Source organism: Aspergillus lentulus (genome assembly GCF_001445615.1).
Source record: "Aspergillus lentulus DNA, contig: Alt08, strain: IFM 54703, whole genome shotgun sequence".
Classification (NCBI taxonomy): domain Eukaryota; kingdom Fungi; phylum Ascomycota; class Eurotiomycetes; order Eurotiales; family Aspergillaceae; genus Aspergillus; species Aspergillus lentulus.
In genome coordinates, this window is record NW_028322118.1 from 3,213,215 (window position 1) to 3,229,072 (window position 15,858).

At 48.1% G+C, this 15,858-nt stretch overlaps 4 protein-coding genes across 4 annotated transcripts; 2 read left to right on the top strand and 2 right to left on the bottom strand.

The window, feature by feature from the left end:
* Nucleotides 1-775: 775 nt before the first annotated feature.
* Nucleotides 776-4,780, top strand: ALT_4275 (cleavage polyadenylation factor subunit MPE1; the record flags this gene model as incomplete). Its single annotated transcript, XM_089599719.1, has 8 exons — nucleotides 776-947; nucleotides 1,063-1,363; nucleotides 1,414-1,514; nucleotides 1,573-1,902; nucleotides 2,014-2,886; nucleotides 3,961-3,992; nucleotides 4,066-4,484; nucleotides 4,564-4,780. 8 exons carry the CDS (start codon nucleotides 776-778, stop codon nucleotides 4,778-4,780), a joined length of 2,445 nt encoding a protein of 814 aa, XP_089456057.1.
* Nucleotides 4,781-6,575: 1,795 nt separating this feature from the next.
* ALT_4276 (tetratricopeptide repeat protein) lies at nucleotides 6,576-8,010 on the bottom strand (the record flags this gene model as incomplete). The annotated part of the gene is made up of 2 exons (XM_033563555.1): nucleotides 6,576-6,869; nucleotides 6,925-8,010. 2 exons carry the CDS (start codon nucleotides 8,008-8,010, stop codon nucleotides 6,576-6,578), a joined length of 1,380 nt encoding a protein of 459 aa, XP_033419446.1.
* A 543-nt stretch (nucleotides 8,011-8,553) lies between these two features.
* Nucleotides 8,554-10,842, top strand: ALT_4277 (DNA polymerase epsilon noncatalytic subunit; the record flags this gene model as incomplete). The annotated part of the gene is made up of 1 exon (XM_033563554.1): nucleotides 8,554-10,842. One exon carries the CDS (start codon nucleotides 8,554-8,556, stop codon nucleotides 10,840-10,842), a length of 2,289 nt encoding a protein of 762 aa, XP_033419445.1.
* Nucleotides 10,843-11,220: 378 nt separating this feature from the next.
* Nucleotides 11,221-14,557, bottom strand: ALT_4278 (mediator of RNA polymerase II transcription subunit 14; the record flags this gene model as incomplete). Its single annotated transcript, XM_033563553.2, has 2 exons — nucleotides 11,221-13,842; nucleotides 13,898-14,557. The coding sequence occupies 2 exons, from the start codon at nucleotides 14,555-14,557 to the stop codon at nucleotides 11,221-11,223; spliced, it is 3,282 nt and encodes a 1,093-aa protein (XP_033419444.2).
* Nucleotides 14,558-15,858: the final 1,301 nt, after the last annotated feature.

Sequence of the window (15,858 nt, forward strand, 5' to 3'; positions counted from 1 at the left end):
TAAATCGTCTCAAGTTCCTCTCCGTCCGTGCTGAAGGACAATACTCTCCTTCTCTTAACATAATTCAGTGCCGCATGATCACTGTTCTCCTCTGCTTGCTATTAATGTGACTTGGACCTTGTTCATATTATTCTGTTACCTCCGTTATTTGAACACTGGCGACTGTCCAGTAGACCCAGGAACGCCACCTTGATTAACAGCCAGTGCTCTTCACTTCGTTCAGCTCCAGTTCCCTCATTTTGCTGTCATCTCAGGGTTGCATGCCAGTAGTCAATCTCCAGACGTGATCAACTATTCATTCGCTGCCGGACATTTTTCTCAGGGCATAGCTCAGACGTCAGATTTCGTGGGCAAGCAGGACATTTATGACCTTCCTATGGTCTTTGGATTGGCACAAGCTTTGCATTTTCTGACCCACTGTTCGTCGCTGCAGATCAGCTGCTTCTCAACTTTCATAACCAACAGGTCCGAGTTATTTGTATACAGTAACTCGCACTGTTACTGTTTGGACCGAAGGGAAATCTTTCGGAAGTACAGTTTTCGAGCATTGCCATTCCACTTCCCGTCTTGGTGATCTCTGGACTTACCTGAAGAGAGGAAAATTGAGTCACCGTCTGTTATTTTGGCGATCTGCCATCCAATTCAGTGTTACTTCCTTTCTCTCCGTGATTTTTCCTGTCACTTGTATGCTTCATTTTGAAGAAAAGTGTCGTCCCTTTTGTTTCTGATCTAATTACATTCACAAACTCACTTGCTGGACGCGCAATTCAATACAATGTCATCCTCTGTTCACTTCAAGTTCAAGTCTCAAAAAGAGCCTTCAAGGGTAACTTTCGACGGGACCGGTATTTCTGTTTTTGAATTGAAACGTGAAATTATCAATCAGAGTAGATTGGGCGATGGGTCGGATTTTGAATTGTCTATTTACAATGAGGATACAGGCGAAGGTAAGCTCTGCGGTTTTGTCCCCATTACTTCTCTTCGGGCTGGTGCTTGGAGGAAAAACCAGAAAACTCCGAAAAAGAAAATTAAAAAAGCGTCATCGCTGACTTATTCTTGCAGAGTATGATGATGATACCACAATCATTCCCCGTTCCACTTCTGTTATCGCTCGGAGGTTGCCTGCCTCTCGGCCTGGCAAAGGCGGCGCTGCTCGTTATGTATCTGGCAAAATGCCCGTTAGCGCTCGCAGCGCGCCTCGTAATGATGCTTCAATGTCGACCCGAGCTATATCACATACTAGCAACACAGTGAGCAACAGCGTTTTAGAGCTCAATAACGCACAGACAGAGGAGGAGAAGATTAATGCTCTCTTCAACCTGCAAGCTAGCCAATGGAAAGAGCAACAACAGGAGATGGCAAAGTATGCATATACCTATTACATGCGGACGTCGTGCTAATGGGCATCAATAGTGCTACACCTGTACCCTTCGGTCGTGGGAGAGGAAAGGCGGTCAATGTTCCTGATCACCCGCCTCCTCCTGGATATCTTTGCTACCGCTGTCGGGAAAAAGGTGAGAGACGACTAGTGTTGAATTTGGGAAACAGGGTTTAACCGATATGTTTGTCTAGGCCATTGGATCCAGGCGTGTCCGACTAACAATGATCCAAAATTCGATGGCAAATACCGAGTGAAGCGATCTACTGGTATACCACGCTCACTCCAAACGAAGGTTGAGAAGCCGGAATCATTGGCACTCGATGGGTCGAATGAGGATCTTCGAAATACAGGTGTCATGGTTAACGCTGATGGTGATTTCGTCATTGCGAAGCCAGACAAAGCAGCTTGGGAGTTGTACCAGGAGAAAGCCAAAGCTTCTTCAGCAGCGGCGGCAGAAGCGGCAGCAGCGGAGTACAGCAAAGAATTGCAGTCCTGGGGTTTGGAGTGCCCTATTGATAAACGTATGTTCCTAGAGCCCACTAAGACACCATGCTGCCACCGAACCTACTGCAATGATTGTATTACCAATGCATTGATTGAGAGTGATTTTGTTTGCCCTGGCTGCGCCACAGAAGGTGTTTTGCTTGACAATCTTTCGGTGGATGAAGAGGCTGTTTCGAGAATCAAAGCCTTTGAGGATGAAAAAGCGGACTCGAGAAAAGATACGCAGAAGAATCTCACAGTGCATGATAGCTCATCCAACAGTAAAGTGTCTGATTCAGAGAGAACAGTCGCTGGGGAGAAGGAGTTATCATCATTGCCGTCAGTCAACGGCGCTCTGGACTCGGCCACGAAGAAAAGACCAGCGGACGAAAATCTCCCGAGCATCGACCATGAAGGGTCGAATTTGAGCCCGTCGAACAAGAAGCAAAAAGCTGATCCGATTGCTCAGGCGACCACCGTGTCGACGAACCTACGAACTCAGGATTCCTCGAATGAGGTCTCATCTATCACAAACGACCAGCCAATGCCTTTTGGGTTTGGCTTTATGAATCCGCAAAGCATGCCTACAATGCCATTCACTGAGGCTGGGTTCATGGGCGGAGGAATGGGGTTTATGAATCCTTTGGGGCTTCCTACAAATGGTTTCCCGAATAATTTGAATCAAGCATGGAATCCAATGAATAATATGGGATTCGATTCCCTTCAGGATGGCATTTATGGTAGTCGACAGAGTGGTGCAATGAATGGCTACGGTCAAGCAAACATGTACTCCAACATGGAAAATGCCTCGATGCAAATGATGGGCATGAGCCAGATGGCGGCGCCGATTTCCCCCAATGCGGGTTTTCAGCAGGGACCAGGCGTTGGCCACTTCTCGAATCAACAACGCACTTCGTTTAGCTCGCCATTCGCGAGGGAAGAAGACTCCCCGTATTTCCGACAACCTGTCAATCCTCAGCGACACCAAGGAAGACACCGAAGAATAAGACCAAGCGATTATCGTGAGTTATAACAGCGTGTGGTAGGATACATGTACATCGCAGCTATGTTCTATCATCACTTCCACATCTCTTGTTCCTGTCGGTTCTTTCTCGGCAACCCCCGAAATGTAGATAGTCCCGAGCCCTCATTTCTTCTCCAATTTCAGGGAATGGAAAAGTCCTTCCTACGGGCTTTCATATAATGTTCTGATAGGGATCGTTCCTTTTGATCCACAGAAGTTTGTTTTAACTCAAACCACCAGCAAAGACCAAGCAACCTGGAAGTGTTGTGATTCGCAGGCACGTTATAGCTAGTACTGGGCCAATGTTTGACACCTGAGCACGAAACTATTACGGAATCCTGCAGGATACGGGATACAAAGACCAACTCTGTAGCTGCTCCGTGGAGAAGTGTAGAATTACCTTCACAGAATCATTAGCAACATTTCTGTTCCCTAGCAAGCTTTGTTTCTCTATAATACGGTCACTTTGATCGCTGGGTTGCTCTAATCATAGGTTTTTTATCAGATTGGTAGAATATTCCAGGGCGATACTCGGAAGTACCTAAGTGATCTGGCTGGTCTCCACCGGGTAAGGTAGTAGGGACAGGTATCTGGCCTAGACACGGGAGTACCAAGGACGGAGTAATAAATTCGCCGCCTAGTGACTAATCCTATTCATGTAACTTATAACAGCCCAAGGTTGGGGGAGCTTCTTTGCCGATGGAGCCTCGTATGACTCTGACTTAACGGAATTCAGCTCCTCATCAAAAACCTCAAACCTACCCCTGTTACACTCAATCAGCAAAGTGACTTTATCCGAAACCCAATTTGCCCCGAATCAAACACCAGTGCCTACTATCATATCATTAATTGCTCTTCCAACTTTACCTGGATAATATATACTTCCAATAAATTCTTATCAAGTTCTCTGCCACCGTCAAGATTTAGTCCACAGAAAAGCTATCGCTATGGCTAAATCCTTCAATAATCAAAGTAGTAACTCCAACCAAGTTCAACGGTCCTTTGGCATTACCTCCCGACCTAGCGTACTCGCAAGCTGCTACAGCGTTGATGCTTTGACTTGCATGGTCAGCGGCTTCCACTACTGCACCACGACGGGGACCGGTAAGATTCGTCCACGCTTAAAATCCAATATTCCGCATCATGATGTACGCTGACATCTGCCATTATTGTATAGGAACACAGTGGTATCCCTGAGGTCACCTCAGGGTCGAAAACCCCTTCTTCAAGTCCTCCCCGCTTGCTACCCGTCCCTTCGCCCGTAGGGAGCAGCTGGCCGGGCAGTCAATTGCCTGAATACAAAGGGGAGGCAACGTATACCATCCCGGAAGAGTGTGAGAGGCTCTTCTGCGACAAATTGCGCGCGATTTTCATTGGTGAGATGAAGTTCGCGCAGCAAGAGTCGCCTGGGATGGATGCGTACCAAAGCCGGCCGAACTGGGCCGGGCGTGGAAAAAGGCCAATTCGAAACTGGGTCGAAGTTTGGGACTACGTTGGCGATGCAATTTATCGAGGTTTTTTGACTGATATGAATGATGAGCGGACATTATTCTTGTTCTTCAGAGACAGTGTGCTTGGCCACAATTTCAAAGCTGGGTAAGTTCTTGTCATCCCTTGAGAGTTGCAGCGGAATCTCTACGACTTCGGGACTTACTTCTATTCTCTCTTTTTCCAGGTTGATCGCCCTGTTCGAGCTAGCCAGTATGCCTATGTTTGAGTGTTCTCAGATTGTTGCGTGCATTCCCCGTTCGCAGGAGGTAGCAGATTCCGAGATTGTGAGAAACCTGGGATGGTGTGGTTTTAATCTGACAACATTGAAACCTTGGATTTCTGAGCAGTGTGTGGAGCACTGCCTGAGCACGAAATGGCTTTTCCTATGTGCGGAGGTCTGACAACGTCAAGTTATTTGACGATCTCTTATTTTTACAGAACTTTTGGCGTCTTTCAGTTTACCATCTTACCTCGGTGTCACCCATTTCCCAAGAGGAACTAATCATTTTTCAAAAGTAATGCCTCTACATAATCTGTGCTCTATGAGGATTAGTACTCACTAGGGACTTTCTGCTTTGATATGAGAATATTGTGACTAGAGTGCTCTATAATTAACATCTATATTCTGCTGAGTCCTTTGGCGAAGCAATCTTTTAGATCTATTAGGGAAAGCGCAGTCCTAAGTCCACAATACTAATAGCAAAACAGGGTTTGTGATACATCCTTGTTATTACTATGTATTTAGGTAGGCACCTTTGTAGTTATAGGTGTTGCATTGAGTTTACCTCATTAATACTCTACGGTCCTGGAATATCTTATCAAATGACACCGATTCAGCAGTAACGCTGTCTTCATTTCTGCATGTTATATCAATGACCAGAATTATGAATGTATGTAAAGGAGTTTCAATCCCCGGCACTTAGGTGGTTTGGAAGCTGGGTCAGTCTATGACCTCAGTGTGACCCGTTGCAAAGTCAAACTCAAGGTCTGGTCTGTATGGAGCATTTAATCAATTATCTACCTGAGCTCGTACCGCGTATAATCTCTCGACAAAATAACACCAAGCTCCTAACCCCATGTTTCCTAAATTCTTATTACCGTCTATAATCTTCCCTCCAAGGCGCCACAATGCCAACCACCTGCCTTCAACAATGAAAGCAGATACTCATGGAAATGGAAACAATAGATATCTTACTGGGCATGTGTCATGTCTCCGCTGTTCAAAATGTGGAGTCGATTTGTGCCTCAAGCCCCAAATCATCAGCAAAGGGTTTACTGGCCGTCATGGCCGAGCGTACCTCGTCTCTGCAAAGCCTACCGCCAGTACTGTTTCTATGAGCGGGGCGACTTCGCAGGCTGAATCCCTGCCCAACACTGTGATGCAGAGACCAGTTCCACGCCAATACGTCACCGGACTTCATACGGTCTGCGACATCAGTTGTGCATTCTGCGGTAATGTGCTTGGCTGGAAATATGTTTCCGCCGAGGAAGAGTCCCAGCGATATAAGGTCGGAAAGTTTATTTTGGAAACAAAACGAATAGCTATGTCGTCATCATGGGAGTCACCGTGCAATACTAATCAGCCTGTATCTCCTGATCACCTGAGCTCTGAGCCCTCGGAAAACATAAACCGTGATGAGCACATTGAGTTTGACAGCCAGGATGAGGATGAGTGTGAAGACATATTTGCTGGGATATGGAGTCCGAGTTTGGCTATGCGCCGAAGGAATCGGAAGTTGAATCACCATCTCCCGTTGTTTCGGTTCCCGTCTTGAAGAGCATATTGAGACCCATAAGTCATTTCGGGATTTGGCATGATGTTCACAACCATACTTTTATTTAATCCCTCTCATTTCTCGCCAGCTTCTTTCCAGCGGTATGCTGGAATCATAATGACGATAGCGACGGTTGTATTAGCTGTCTAGAAGCGTTGGACCAAGCGCATATGTCAGATTAGCCGCTTATCAAGCCGCTGCATGACATGAAGGTTGGGTATCAGGCGGAAGTCAAAGTAAAAGAGAAAAAGAAAGGAAAGGAAAGGAAAGGAAAGGAAAGGAAAGAATAGCCTCATAGTGAGATGAGAATCAACAAACTGGCAATCGAGCAACGAGTTATAACCTATCGTCCAGCCAGAGCGTAGCAGGGTATGGCGACACCGAGGGAAGGCTGGTGAAAATGAAGATGGGCGACAATTTATCACACATTCTCGGCGCTTTCCGTCCGTGCCTTCTTCGTGTTGAACTCGTCCTCAACCTGTTCTGGAGCTGAGCGTTTCTCCGTAGATTCTCTTTGCGGCGGATGTTGAATGCCAGCTGGCTTTCTTTTGACTAAAGCAGACAGATCCTTGGCATCTTTTGTAATGGCTTCCAGACGCGCTTGCTGCTCAACAGCTGGCTGACCTACAATCTGGCCTAGAATTCCTCTAAGCATCGTATCGCTTTCCTCGCTCTGTTGCTCAACCGACACAGGCGGACGACGAAGATCTAGTAGCTGTGATGCGTCAGTAACAAGCAACAAAGAAATAGAACGTTCCTTGGGGACTAACTCTCTGCTCCATGTCTTCAATGATCTCCTTGACATTCGCTATTTTCCTTCTCAGAGCTGTCTCTCTGTCTTCGTCCAAGGCGTCTGATACATCCAATTTTTTCTGTTCTTGGGCCATTCTGACTCGACAGCTCTCAATAGCCTTCTCCATCTGAGTCGCAGCCTCTTCTCTCATAGCTTCGTCAACCTTGCCACGGCGGTCACCGCCCCCTCCAGTAGTGCCTTCGCTGGGATTATTGACAGATGCGAATTCTAGTGCGAGCGAAAGTTTGTAGTGACACTCAGCAAGGGAAGGATCTTCCATAGAAAACAGTGATTGCCTCAGATCAAGTGCAGTCCTGAGGTCCGCCACCGCATCCGTGAATCTCTCCCCTTCAAGGGAAATCTCTGCCTGTAGATCGTAGGTATCTGCGAGACGCTCCTTGATGTGTTTGACATCGGACAGCAGGCCGGCGGATTTCCCCTTCTCAAATGATTCCTCTACTGCGGCCAACTTCCTGTGATAGAGTATACGGGCCAAGTCCAGGACTTCAAAGGCGTTGGCAAAATCGTCATCGTCATCGTCAACACCATCAGCGCCTCCATCGCCCTCTTCTGCCTCAGATTCCGAATCATCGAAATTTTCATCGCCACTGAATTGGAAAAAGGGCTGGTTGAAAGTCTTTCCAGGGCTGGATTTAGAATCTTTGGAATGTTCTTGCTTAGCCACCCCACTACCGATCGCATTTTTGATAACGCTCTCGCCAGGCACATGCGCGGATGATTTGGAGCCGCTTGCAGGTAGATCATTTGTTTGAGCTTGAGGCTCTCCAGCTACTTTTGACCCTAGGACATCGCTCTTGCTCACCGCCACGTTGTATAAAGCTTTGCCGTAGGCGAACAGCAGATCAGCGTTGTCGAGTGACAGTTCACCGTTCAGCTCGGCTTGGAGTTCCGTAGCTTGGGAGTAAAGCTCAGCAGCCGCATTGAAGTCCTTTATTGCATCTTTCGCCGCAGCTCGCGCGATCAGATCTTCTAACTGTACACGCTTGGCATCTGCGGTGCTTTTCAGCTTTGGGTCTGTTTTTGCTGAATTAAGTTCTGCCATGACGGTCAGGGCAAGGATACCGTGGGGATGTAGTAGGCTGGGAATATCAGCAGGCACTTTCTCAGCGATGAGGAATGAAGCACATCCAAATGAGAATGGAAAAATGGAGTTGCAAAGCTGAGATCTGCTTCCCGAAACGTTGGAAGGACGAAGTATATCGGCATAGAAAATTAGTAAGTTCTTAGCCCAAACCTTCCTAAGAACTTGTCGCGGACTCACGGCGCGTATGCATATGTGGAGCACCCGCAACCACGCGTCTCTCTAAAGGTCCGTTACCTTCACGGAGTACCTACATACATAGTGTTTCGAGTTTCCAAAAACATCGACAACATCATCATCATTATCGGCATCTGAATCACCCATAATCGTTCTAGCCCAGCATTCTGTTTACCTTTTCAGATTACCCGTTTTCTGTCATGACAAAAGCAGTGAAACTCACAGAGGATGAGTTATAGCCTGCTCATCCTCATTACTTTCATATGGTCCTCAGTCCCGAGACATCTCTGAAGAGACTAAGCAATTACTACCACATCGGAAGTAAAAATGGACCACGCGCCGCTTGCTGGAGACAGGTGTCTGGACTCTGATCCCATCTTCTCTTCGTCTCCAGGGTTCGGCACTCCGGTCCGTCCTCTACGAAAATCGAATCTTAATGCTCCCGTCGCGAGGAGTTCAGTCTTGCCAATTCTACTTCCACCCTCCACGCTTCGACCTGTAGCTTTCCGTACTTTCACCAGGAAGCACAACTTGACCATCTCGTCCTCAGCGCTGCAGACTTTGGCTTCCTTTGTAGGAAAACATTGCGGCTCTGGATGGCGCGAAGAAGGCCTTGCGGAGCGCGTCCTGGATGAGGTAGCTAAAAGCTGGAAAAAGGCCGGGGGCGGCGTCATCGTTGAGGAAGGCAGAGGGGCCTCACTGATGGCTATTTTGATGGCCTTAGAGGGCAACATGAGTGGAGGAAGGGTAGTTCCTGCGAAATCATGTGCAACAAGAGAAGGACCGATAGATGTGAATGCCCTCAATTGGCATGCCAGGCGACCGAACACACGCTTGTCTCCAGACCCAGCAATCAACGATGAGGAACTTGACGACTTGGACTTACCATTACACCCAAGAAATTGGATCAAGATTGTTGAGGCATTCGGCATGCCCCGCTTGACTTACAACGTCGACAAGAAGTACCTCGAATTAACAAAGTCAAAGGCTACATTGTTCCCGCAGGCTTCACACAAAACTAGCGTATTCAGAGACCGTTATAACATTGTTCATCAGCGCCTACTACGGAATGAGACATTTCAATCATCGTTGAGTTATTCCACAGGCCGCTCCTTGAAGAGGTCGTCATCCTCATTCGCTCCCACTCAATGTTATAGGTTGACGCCGATTGCAAACTTGCTTGGAAGAAGTGGCACGTCACACCTGCTTCTAGGATTACTCTCTATATCACCCGCAGGTGATCTCTCCTTGGTCGATTTGACAGGTAGCGTTGCGCTAGATCTGAGTCATGCCCGGACGATACCAGACGATGGTGCTTGGTTTGCTCCCGGAATGATAGTCCTCGTTGATGGAGTCTATGAAGAAGAGGGAAGCGTGAGAGGGTCAGTCTTAGGTGGAAACAGCGGAGTCGGTGGTACCATTGGGGGTCGATTTGTGGGTGTATCAATTTGCGGACCTCCATGCGAACGACGGGAAGTATCACTGGGAACGAATCACCAGCACAGCAACGGAGAGATTAGCTCTAGCGGAGGATTTGGATGGGTCGACTTTCTAGGGATCGGGAGTGAACGCGCACAAGGCTCACGAATGAGGAGAATCCAAGCCAAATGTTTGCGAGGTGTGCCCGATGACGCGGATTCGCCCGTACGACTGAAAGTGGCTATCATGAGCGAGGTTAATCTTGACAACTTGAAGTCGCTTGACGCGCTGAGGAAGGTTTTCAGTACATATACTAAGCTTTCGCCCACCGAACGCCCAATAGTCTTTGTCGTGATAGGGAACTTCGTCCAGAAGGCCACAATCAATGGAGGCGGCCATGCTGGCAGCATCGAGTACAAGGAGTACTTTGATTCACTCTCCATTGTACTAGCCGACTATCCTGAACTTTTACGACACTCTACTTTCGTCTTTGTTCCTGGGGATAATGATCCATGGTCGTCTGCTTTCACAGCGGGCGCTGCCTCGTCAGTACCACGTCAGCCAGTTCCGGATATGTTTACCTCGAGGGTAAAGCGTGCGTTTGCATCGGCAAATTTGGAATTGGGGCGATCGCAAGCTTCCGAGCCTGCCGGCGAAGCTATCTGGACCTCCAACCCGTCACGTCTCACCGTCTTTGGGCCCTTGCATGATATCGCCATCTTTCGAGATGACATAACAGGAAGGCTGAGGCGGAACGCAGTGGCTACTAAGCAAGGCGAGAATGAGTGTAATTCTGCAGTTCCACACGATCCGGAAACGGATGCTGGTCTTGCCACGGCTGGTAATGAAACTCATGCTCAGGCCCATCCGGCAGATGCAAAGGCTCAGCAATCTTTTTCCAGTGTGCACACGGCACGAAAACTAGTGAAAACAATACTAGACCAGGGAACGATGTCCCCATTTCCGCTATCGGTGCGACCTGTCTTGTGGGATCATGCAGCATCGTTGCAACTGTACCCATTGCCGACAGCGTTTATTTTGGCGGATCCTGAAGTAGCACCATTCTGTATGACCTACGAAGGGTGTCATGTCATGAATCCAGGAAGATTTATCTCTGAAGAAGGATCGACATGTATGAGATGGGTTGAGTATGATATACTGAAAAATCGAGGACGTGTGAAAGAGGAGCGGCTATAGCAAATCATAACTGCAATTCTTTTCGTTTTAGGAATATTATTTCATGTGCTGAAGCCAACTGAATTGAGTGAAGCATAGGAGCTGATCGGATGTAACTAAGTCGGCGCTAGCTTGTGGTTTGAGCTCTCGGCGCCAATATACGCGTGATCCTTTGAAAGGAGTATTAACTGCCCGAAGTAAAATATCATCATTCACGTGCAATCATCATATGGCAGCCAAAACTGCATGGTGTGAACTGGATGTACACATAAACTAATGTAGTAGCAAGAATACATCCGAAGGAGACATTGCTTGGAGCAACCATGTTACATGCGCGAAGTCGGTGTCCCCCGGGGTATAAGAGAGATGAAAAAGTCGCGATGACTTTATAGAGAGGTTTCAGTCAATTGTAATAACATCTGCAGCGTTGGAAGCCACAGGGTTTCGCTGAAGACTTCTGTCATTAACGAAGTTCGCCGTCGTCGTAGTATCCTTAGCCATGCCAGCCTGCGATGGTGCCCCGGTTTGACTCTGTTTCTCCGGTACTGGCTGAGTTGAGTAATCGTGATCAGATTTAGTTTCTCGCGGTAACCAAGTATTATGCTGAGCGCCGGTGAAACATCCATCGAGGGCCCAAATAAGGTTGCCGACTCCCTCAGCGCTTGCAACCACTCCATTTCCAAGACCTTTCCAACCGTTTCCCTTGGAATGATACAATGTGCCTCGCAGCCTGGCTTTGAGTTGGTCATGGCCTGGGCCGGGCCCTGGGCTGCTCAATTCCCTTAGTACCCAAGTCAATTGCCCCGAATGCTGGCTCGTTGTGAGTTGGAAACGGAAGCCCTGATAAGTATAATGGAGGAGGAATGTGTAAGCATTGCGCACAATCACCTGTAACCTGAACGACTCCTGGCGAGACGCGTTAGATGTTATTTGCTCCAAGGCTCGCATCAAGGGAAGTGTAAAAGAGAGAATCTCGGTTACGAAATCCAAACCAGAGTCATTAGAAGCATGGTTTAAAAGGGCAGCGAGAGACCCCTGGACCCGGCGATGAGGGTTCGGATGCTTAAATCGAATACCCAGAGTGAGAAAAAGTAAGGGGTCAGTCCCTGCTAGAATGCGAACAGGGTCAAGCTCCGCAGAAGAGGGGACCTCGGACAACTCGATCCCGACAATGGCTGAGAGATCCCTTCTTGGGCCGTAAGCAAAGGCTATATGAGTAAGCGATAACGACTGAGGTGTCAATTTCCTTTGCCGAAGAAAATCGAGAATTGACAACGTGCACTCCAGAGTCTGCAGGCTTTTAAACAGCTGTACGATCACAGGTCGACCAGCTGGAGCGAGAAGCCGAAGGGCAAAGCCACTGCCTCCTCGCTTGAAAACTAGGGAGCTGTCCGACTTTGAAACTAATGTGCATAAATCTGTCCAAGGTCCCACCAAGTTGCCATACGCCACAAATATGGCCATATTCTTGTGACGGTCAATCCCATGGAAGGCAAGGCGAACTGTATCCTTGAGAAGGTTCTTTCTCTTCAGACCCGCGGGCAACACTAGCTGAAGCGCCCGAGGAAGGTTCGATACTTGGTAGCGAATGAAAATATCCGGGATTTGAAGATCGGACTCAACCTTCAATGCGCACAATGGTGGATGAAACTCAACTGATTGCAAATCGGATAGATAGCTGACGTTGGCATGAATTGCTACCATTCCAGAAAGACAGTAGCCCAAATCGGGGAATGAGGAAGGGCGAGCTTGGTGGCTCGTGGCAAGAAAGGTATCGCTCATGCTATGCCCTGAACAAAGTGGAACACTTGTATCGGAGACCGAAAAATCTGTTGCAACTTCTGAGGATCGGCGAAGTTGCACAACCCACCAGTTGTCACCTGTGATGCTGCTTGTTGCAGCCACGACCCAATTTCGCTCCCAGGAAGGATGCCAGAAGAGGGAAAAACGCAAGACATTAGCTGGAAAAACTTTCCGGATATCGTTTCTGAGTCCCTTTGGGCTGACTGTTTCAAAACCCAAAATCCTGACATTAGACTCAAGTTCCTCTATGGCCGCGATGCAACGAAGCTGAGAAACACGGGCCACCAAATCATCGATGGTGGACCTGTCCAGACTGGCATCACTTTCGGAACGTTCTGAGAGACCAGGGGTGGCGGACAAGATGACGGCTCCTGACATCGGCTCAATGGATACCCGAAGATGTCTGGAGCCCGTGAGCTGGACAGAGAGTTGACATTCGCCAGGCTCAGTGCCATTCAAAATAGCTTGTGAAGACAAAGTGCCGGCGGAGAATAGCGAATATTCACTTAGGATGCCGTAAGCTGAGGAGAGCAAATAAGATATATGTAGAGCAATGACACTCCGCAGGAGACACTCCATTGACAAATCCTCTGGATCGAACTCGATGTCTCTACTGTCGACCTCCTGGCCGTCCCTCATCCAACGCAAGCCTAGGCATGGTATCCCAAAGCCTAGGCAGTCAGCCTCCCCATTACCGCTCTTGACCCCAACCTCGACCCAACTCTTAGGTCCTGGTTTTAGGGCCCAATATTGTATAACCAAGGTTCGATGCAAAAGCTCAACACGTAATGTTTCTGACCAAAGGCCTTTAGCCAACTCGATGGCCTGCTTGAATAATATATGAATTTTATTGGTCAATACCAAGCCATGCAGGAAATTGAAGCAGCCTGTCAAGCCGCTTTCACGCAGTTTATCATTGACTTTAGCATCAATCTCATTGGACATCCGACCTTTCGGAATGTCGGAGGATGGGAAGTAAAGAAAGCGGATGTCAACGAAGAAGAATTGGGAGAGCTCGCTTTCTGCTCCGACGGATAAGTCGAGCTCAAATTCGCCGCGCACGACAAAAGTAACTCGGCCGTCGTGAACTCGGTAGGTCCGGAATGGGTGAGGGATTGAATCATGTAATGCAAGTCTGGCACTGATGATTCTGTTTATTTTATGCAACCGTCTCAGAGCTCCTCTCGCTGTTAGAAGTTTGGAGGACTTGTAGCCGAGCTAGACAACTTTGAGTCAGTAATTGTTGAGCTTCGTGCGTGCAAACATGGCTTACATCCGCTAAGGATTCCAGACTGCCCTTGGACAAGATCTCCAGGGCAGTTTGGAGATCCGGATTGGCCACCTGAGCCTGCACCAGGTCCCGTTTCATATCTCCCACACGCTGCAACGCATCCACAAAAGCTTGATGGCGAGCGCGAATGAAATTTTGCAGGTCAATTAATTTACTGACATCGCGCGCTCGCCGACTCCATTGTGAAAGAACGAGAAGTTTAATGAACTCGGCCCGTTTAGCATGAGCAAAATCTAGTATTCTGAGCTTTTTCTGGACGTTTTCGGGAGACTGATTCCCAGGAGATTTTCCATTGACAGGCAACAAAGGCGTTGAGCTATGTGGTGACACTTGTATTGCCGCCAGCTCTGTAATAAGGTCAGATAGCTCATTCCAGCATTGCTGCACAGATCGGTTGACTAGCGTTGAAAACGGAAAGAATCCCTGAGTAATATGTGGTAGCTCAGGCAGAGCTCTGTGTCCGTCAATTCCAGGTTTGCCAGTATAACTTTCCCTATCAGGGTCGTGATCTTTGGCTCCTTTGGCTGCTCCATTGATATGTAACGACCCATTTCGCAAGTTATCTCCATTACTCGGCGTCTGAGTATCTGGCACATGCCCGGGCCGGCCAACAGTAGCATTATCCATGATGACGCCCGGCATGTCTCCAGATACGGCACCTCCGGCCTCTGGGATCAGCTCTCCCCCCCCTTCACCCTCTGCACAGCACAAAGGTGAGCGACCTGACTCGGGTGCTAGCCCAGATACGCCGGCGTTAGGGCCAGGAAGGGAAGCTGACAGTACTCAACCCGCTGGAACAACCGCTTCAGCTTGCTGTCATCCGTGATCAACTGGTATGCGCAAAGCTAGTTCGACGAGAGCACTGCAAGGGCACCGAAGGTAGGGTAACTTCCAGTGAAGTAAAGAATGACGCGAGAGCAAGTTTGAACAAGGACCTTATGAGGTAGTTTTATCGGCCTTATAGAATTGATTCAGGTGCGCGATCGAGAGTTTGTGAAGGTATTAGCCACGAAAACTGGCGTTGGTCGGCCCTGCTCAAGAGACACATAAAGTAAAAGAATTCAGCAGGATGACAGATAACCCATACACTAAGTCTTTTCCGTCTGACTGCGATTCACTGTTCAGACATAGGATTCGGAGGTTCTTGCGAACGGAAGGGTGGAATCCATCAGAGGCTTCAGCCCTTTGCTGAAGCAAACAAGGAGATTGCGTCTATGCCCTGTGGAAGATTAAGAGGGGGACCACGCCACAGATGATGCTTGCAGATATACTGCGCATATACAGGCAATGGAAAGGAATATTGAGAAGCTGATGCGCTGATGTATTATTGTCTAAAAGGTGCAGTACTCGTGCGCTCGGAAAAAGAGATGATGGATTGCAGATTCATGAAGTGCCTTGGTGCCTGAAGGAAGTAAGGTATTCCTGACGGATTACTACTACGTACTTACCTTAGTAAGATCCGGATGTTTTTAATTATCGGTAATATAACCTGATTTTTACCTTAGCGTCTGTTACTTACATAAGGTACCTGCGTACCGTTCTCTCTCCGCATTTCCACTAACCTACGGAGTATTTAGGTCAAGATTACCTAACATAGCTAAAGTATGGATAAGGTAAGCTGCCACTGAGGTAAGGAGCTCAAGTCGATGGGTCCCCAGCTGATGACGATGGCCAGTCATTCCTTAACGTGTGCGAGATACCCGGGGGACAAAATAATCTTCACTTGTTATTCCACATAGTGATTACTTTTGCCTCAGCACTATGTTCGTCCACTAAGTTAGGGAACCTAACTTATGTCGTTACTGCAATACCCTAAATAATTCTTTGGTAAAAGGCTCCTTACTCGACTTTATCCAGTGGAGCTGACGCAATGTCTGATGTTACCCAGCCTGCGTGATTTCCTAGTATGGTCAAGCAATGCTTTGGAGAGCCCATTCAATCGC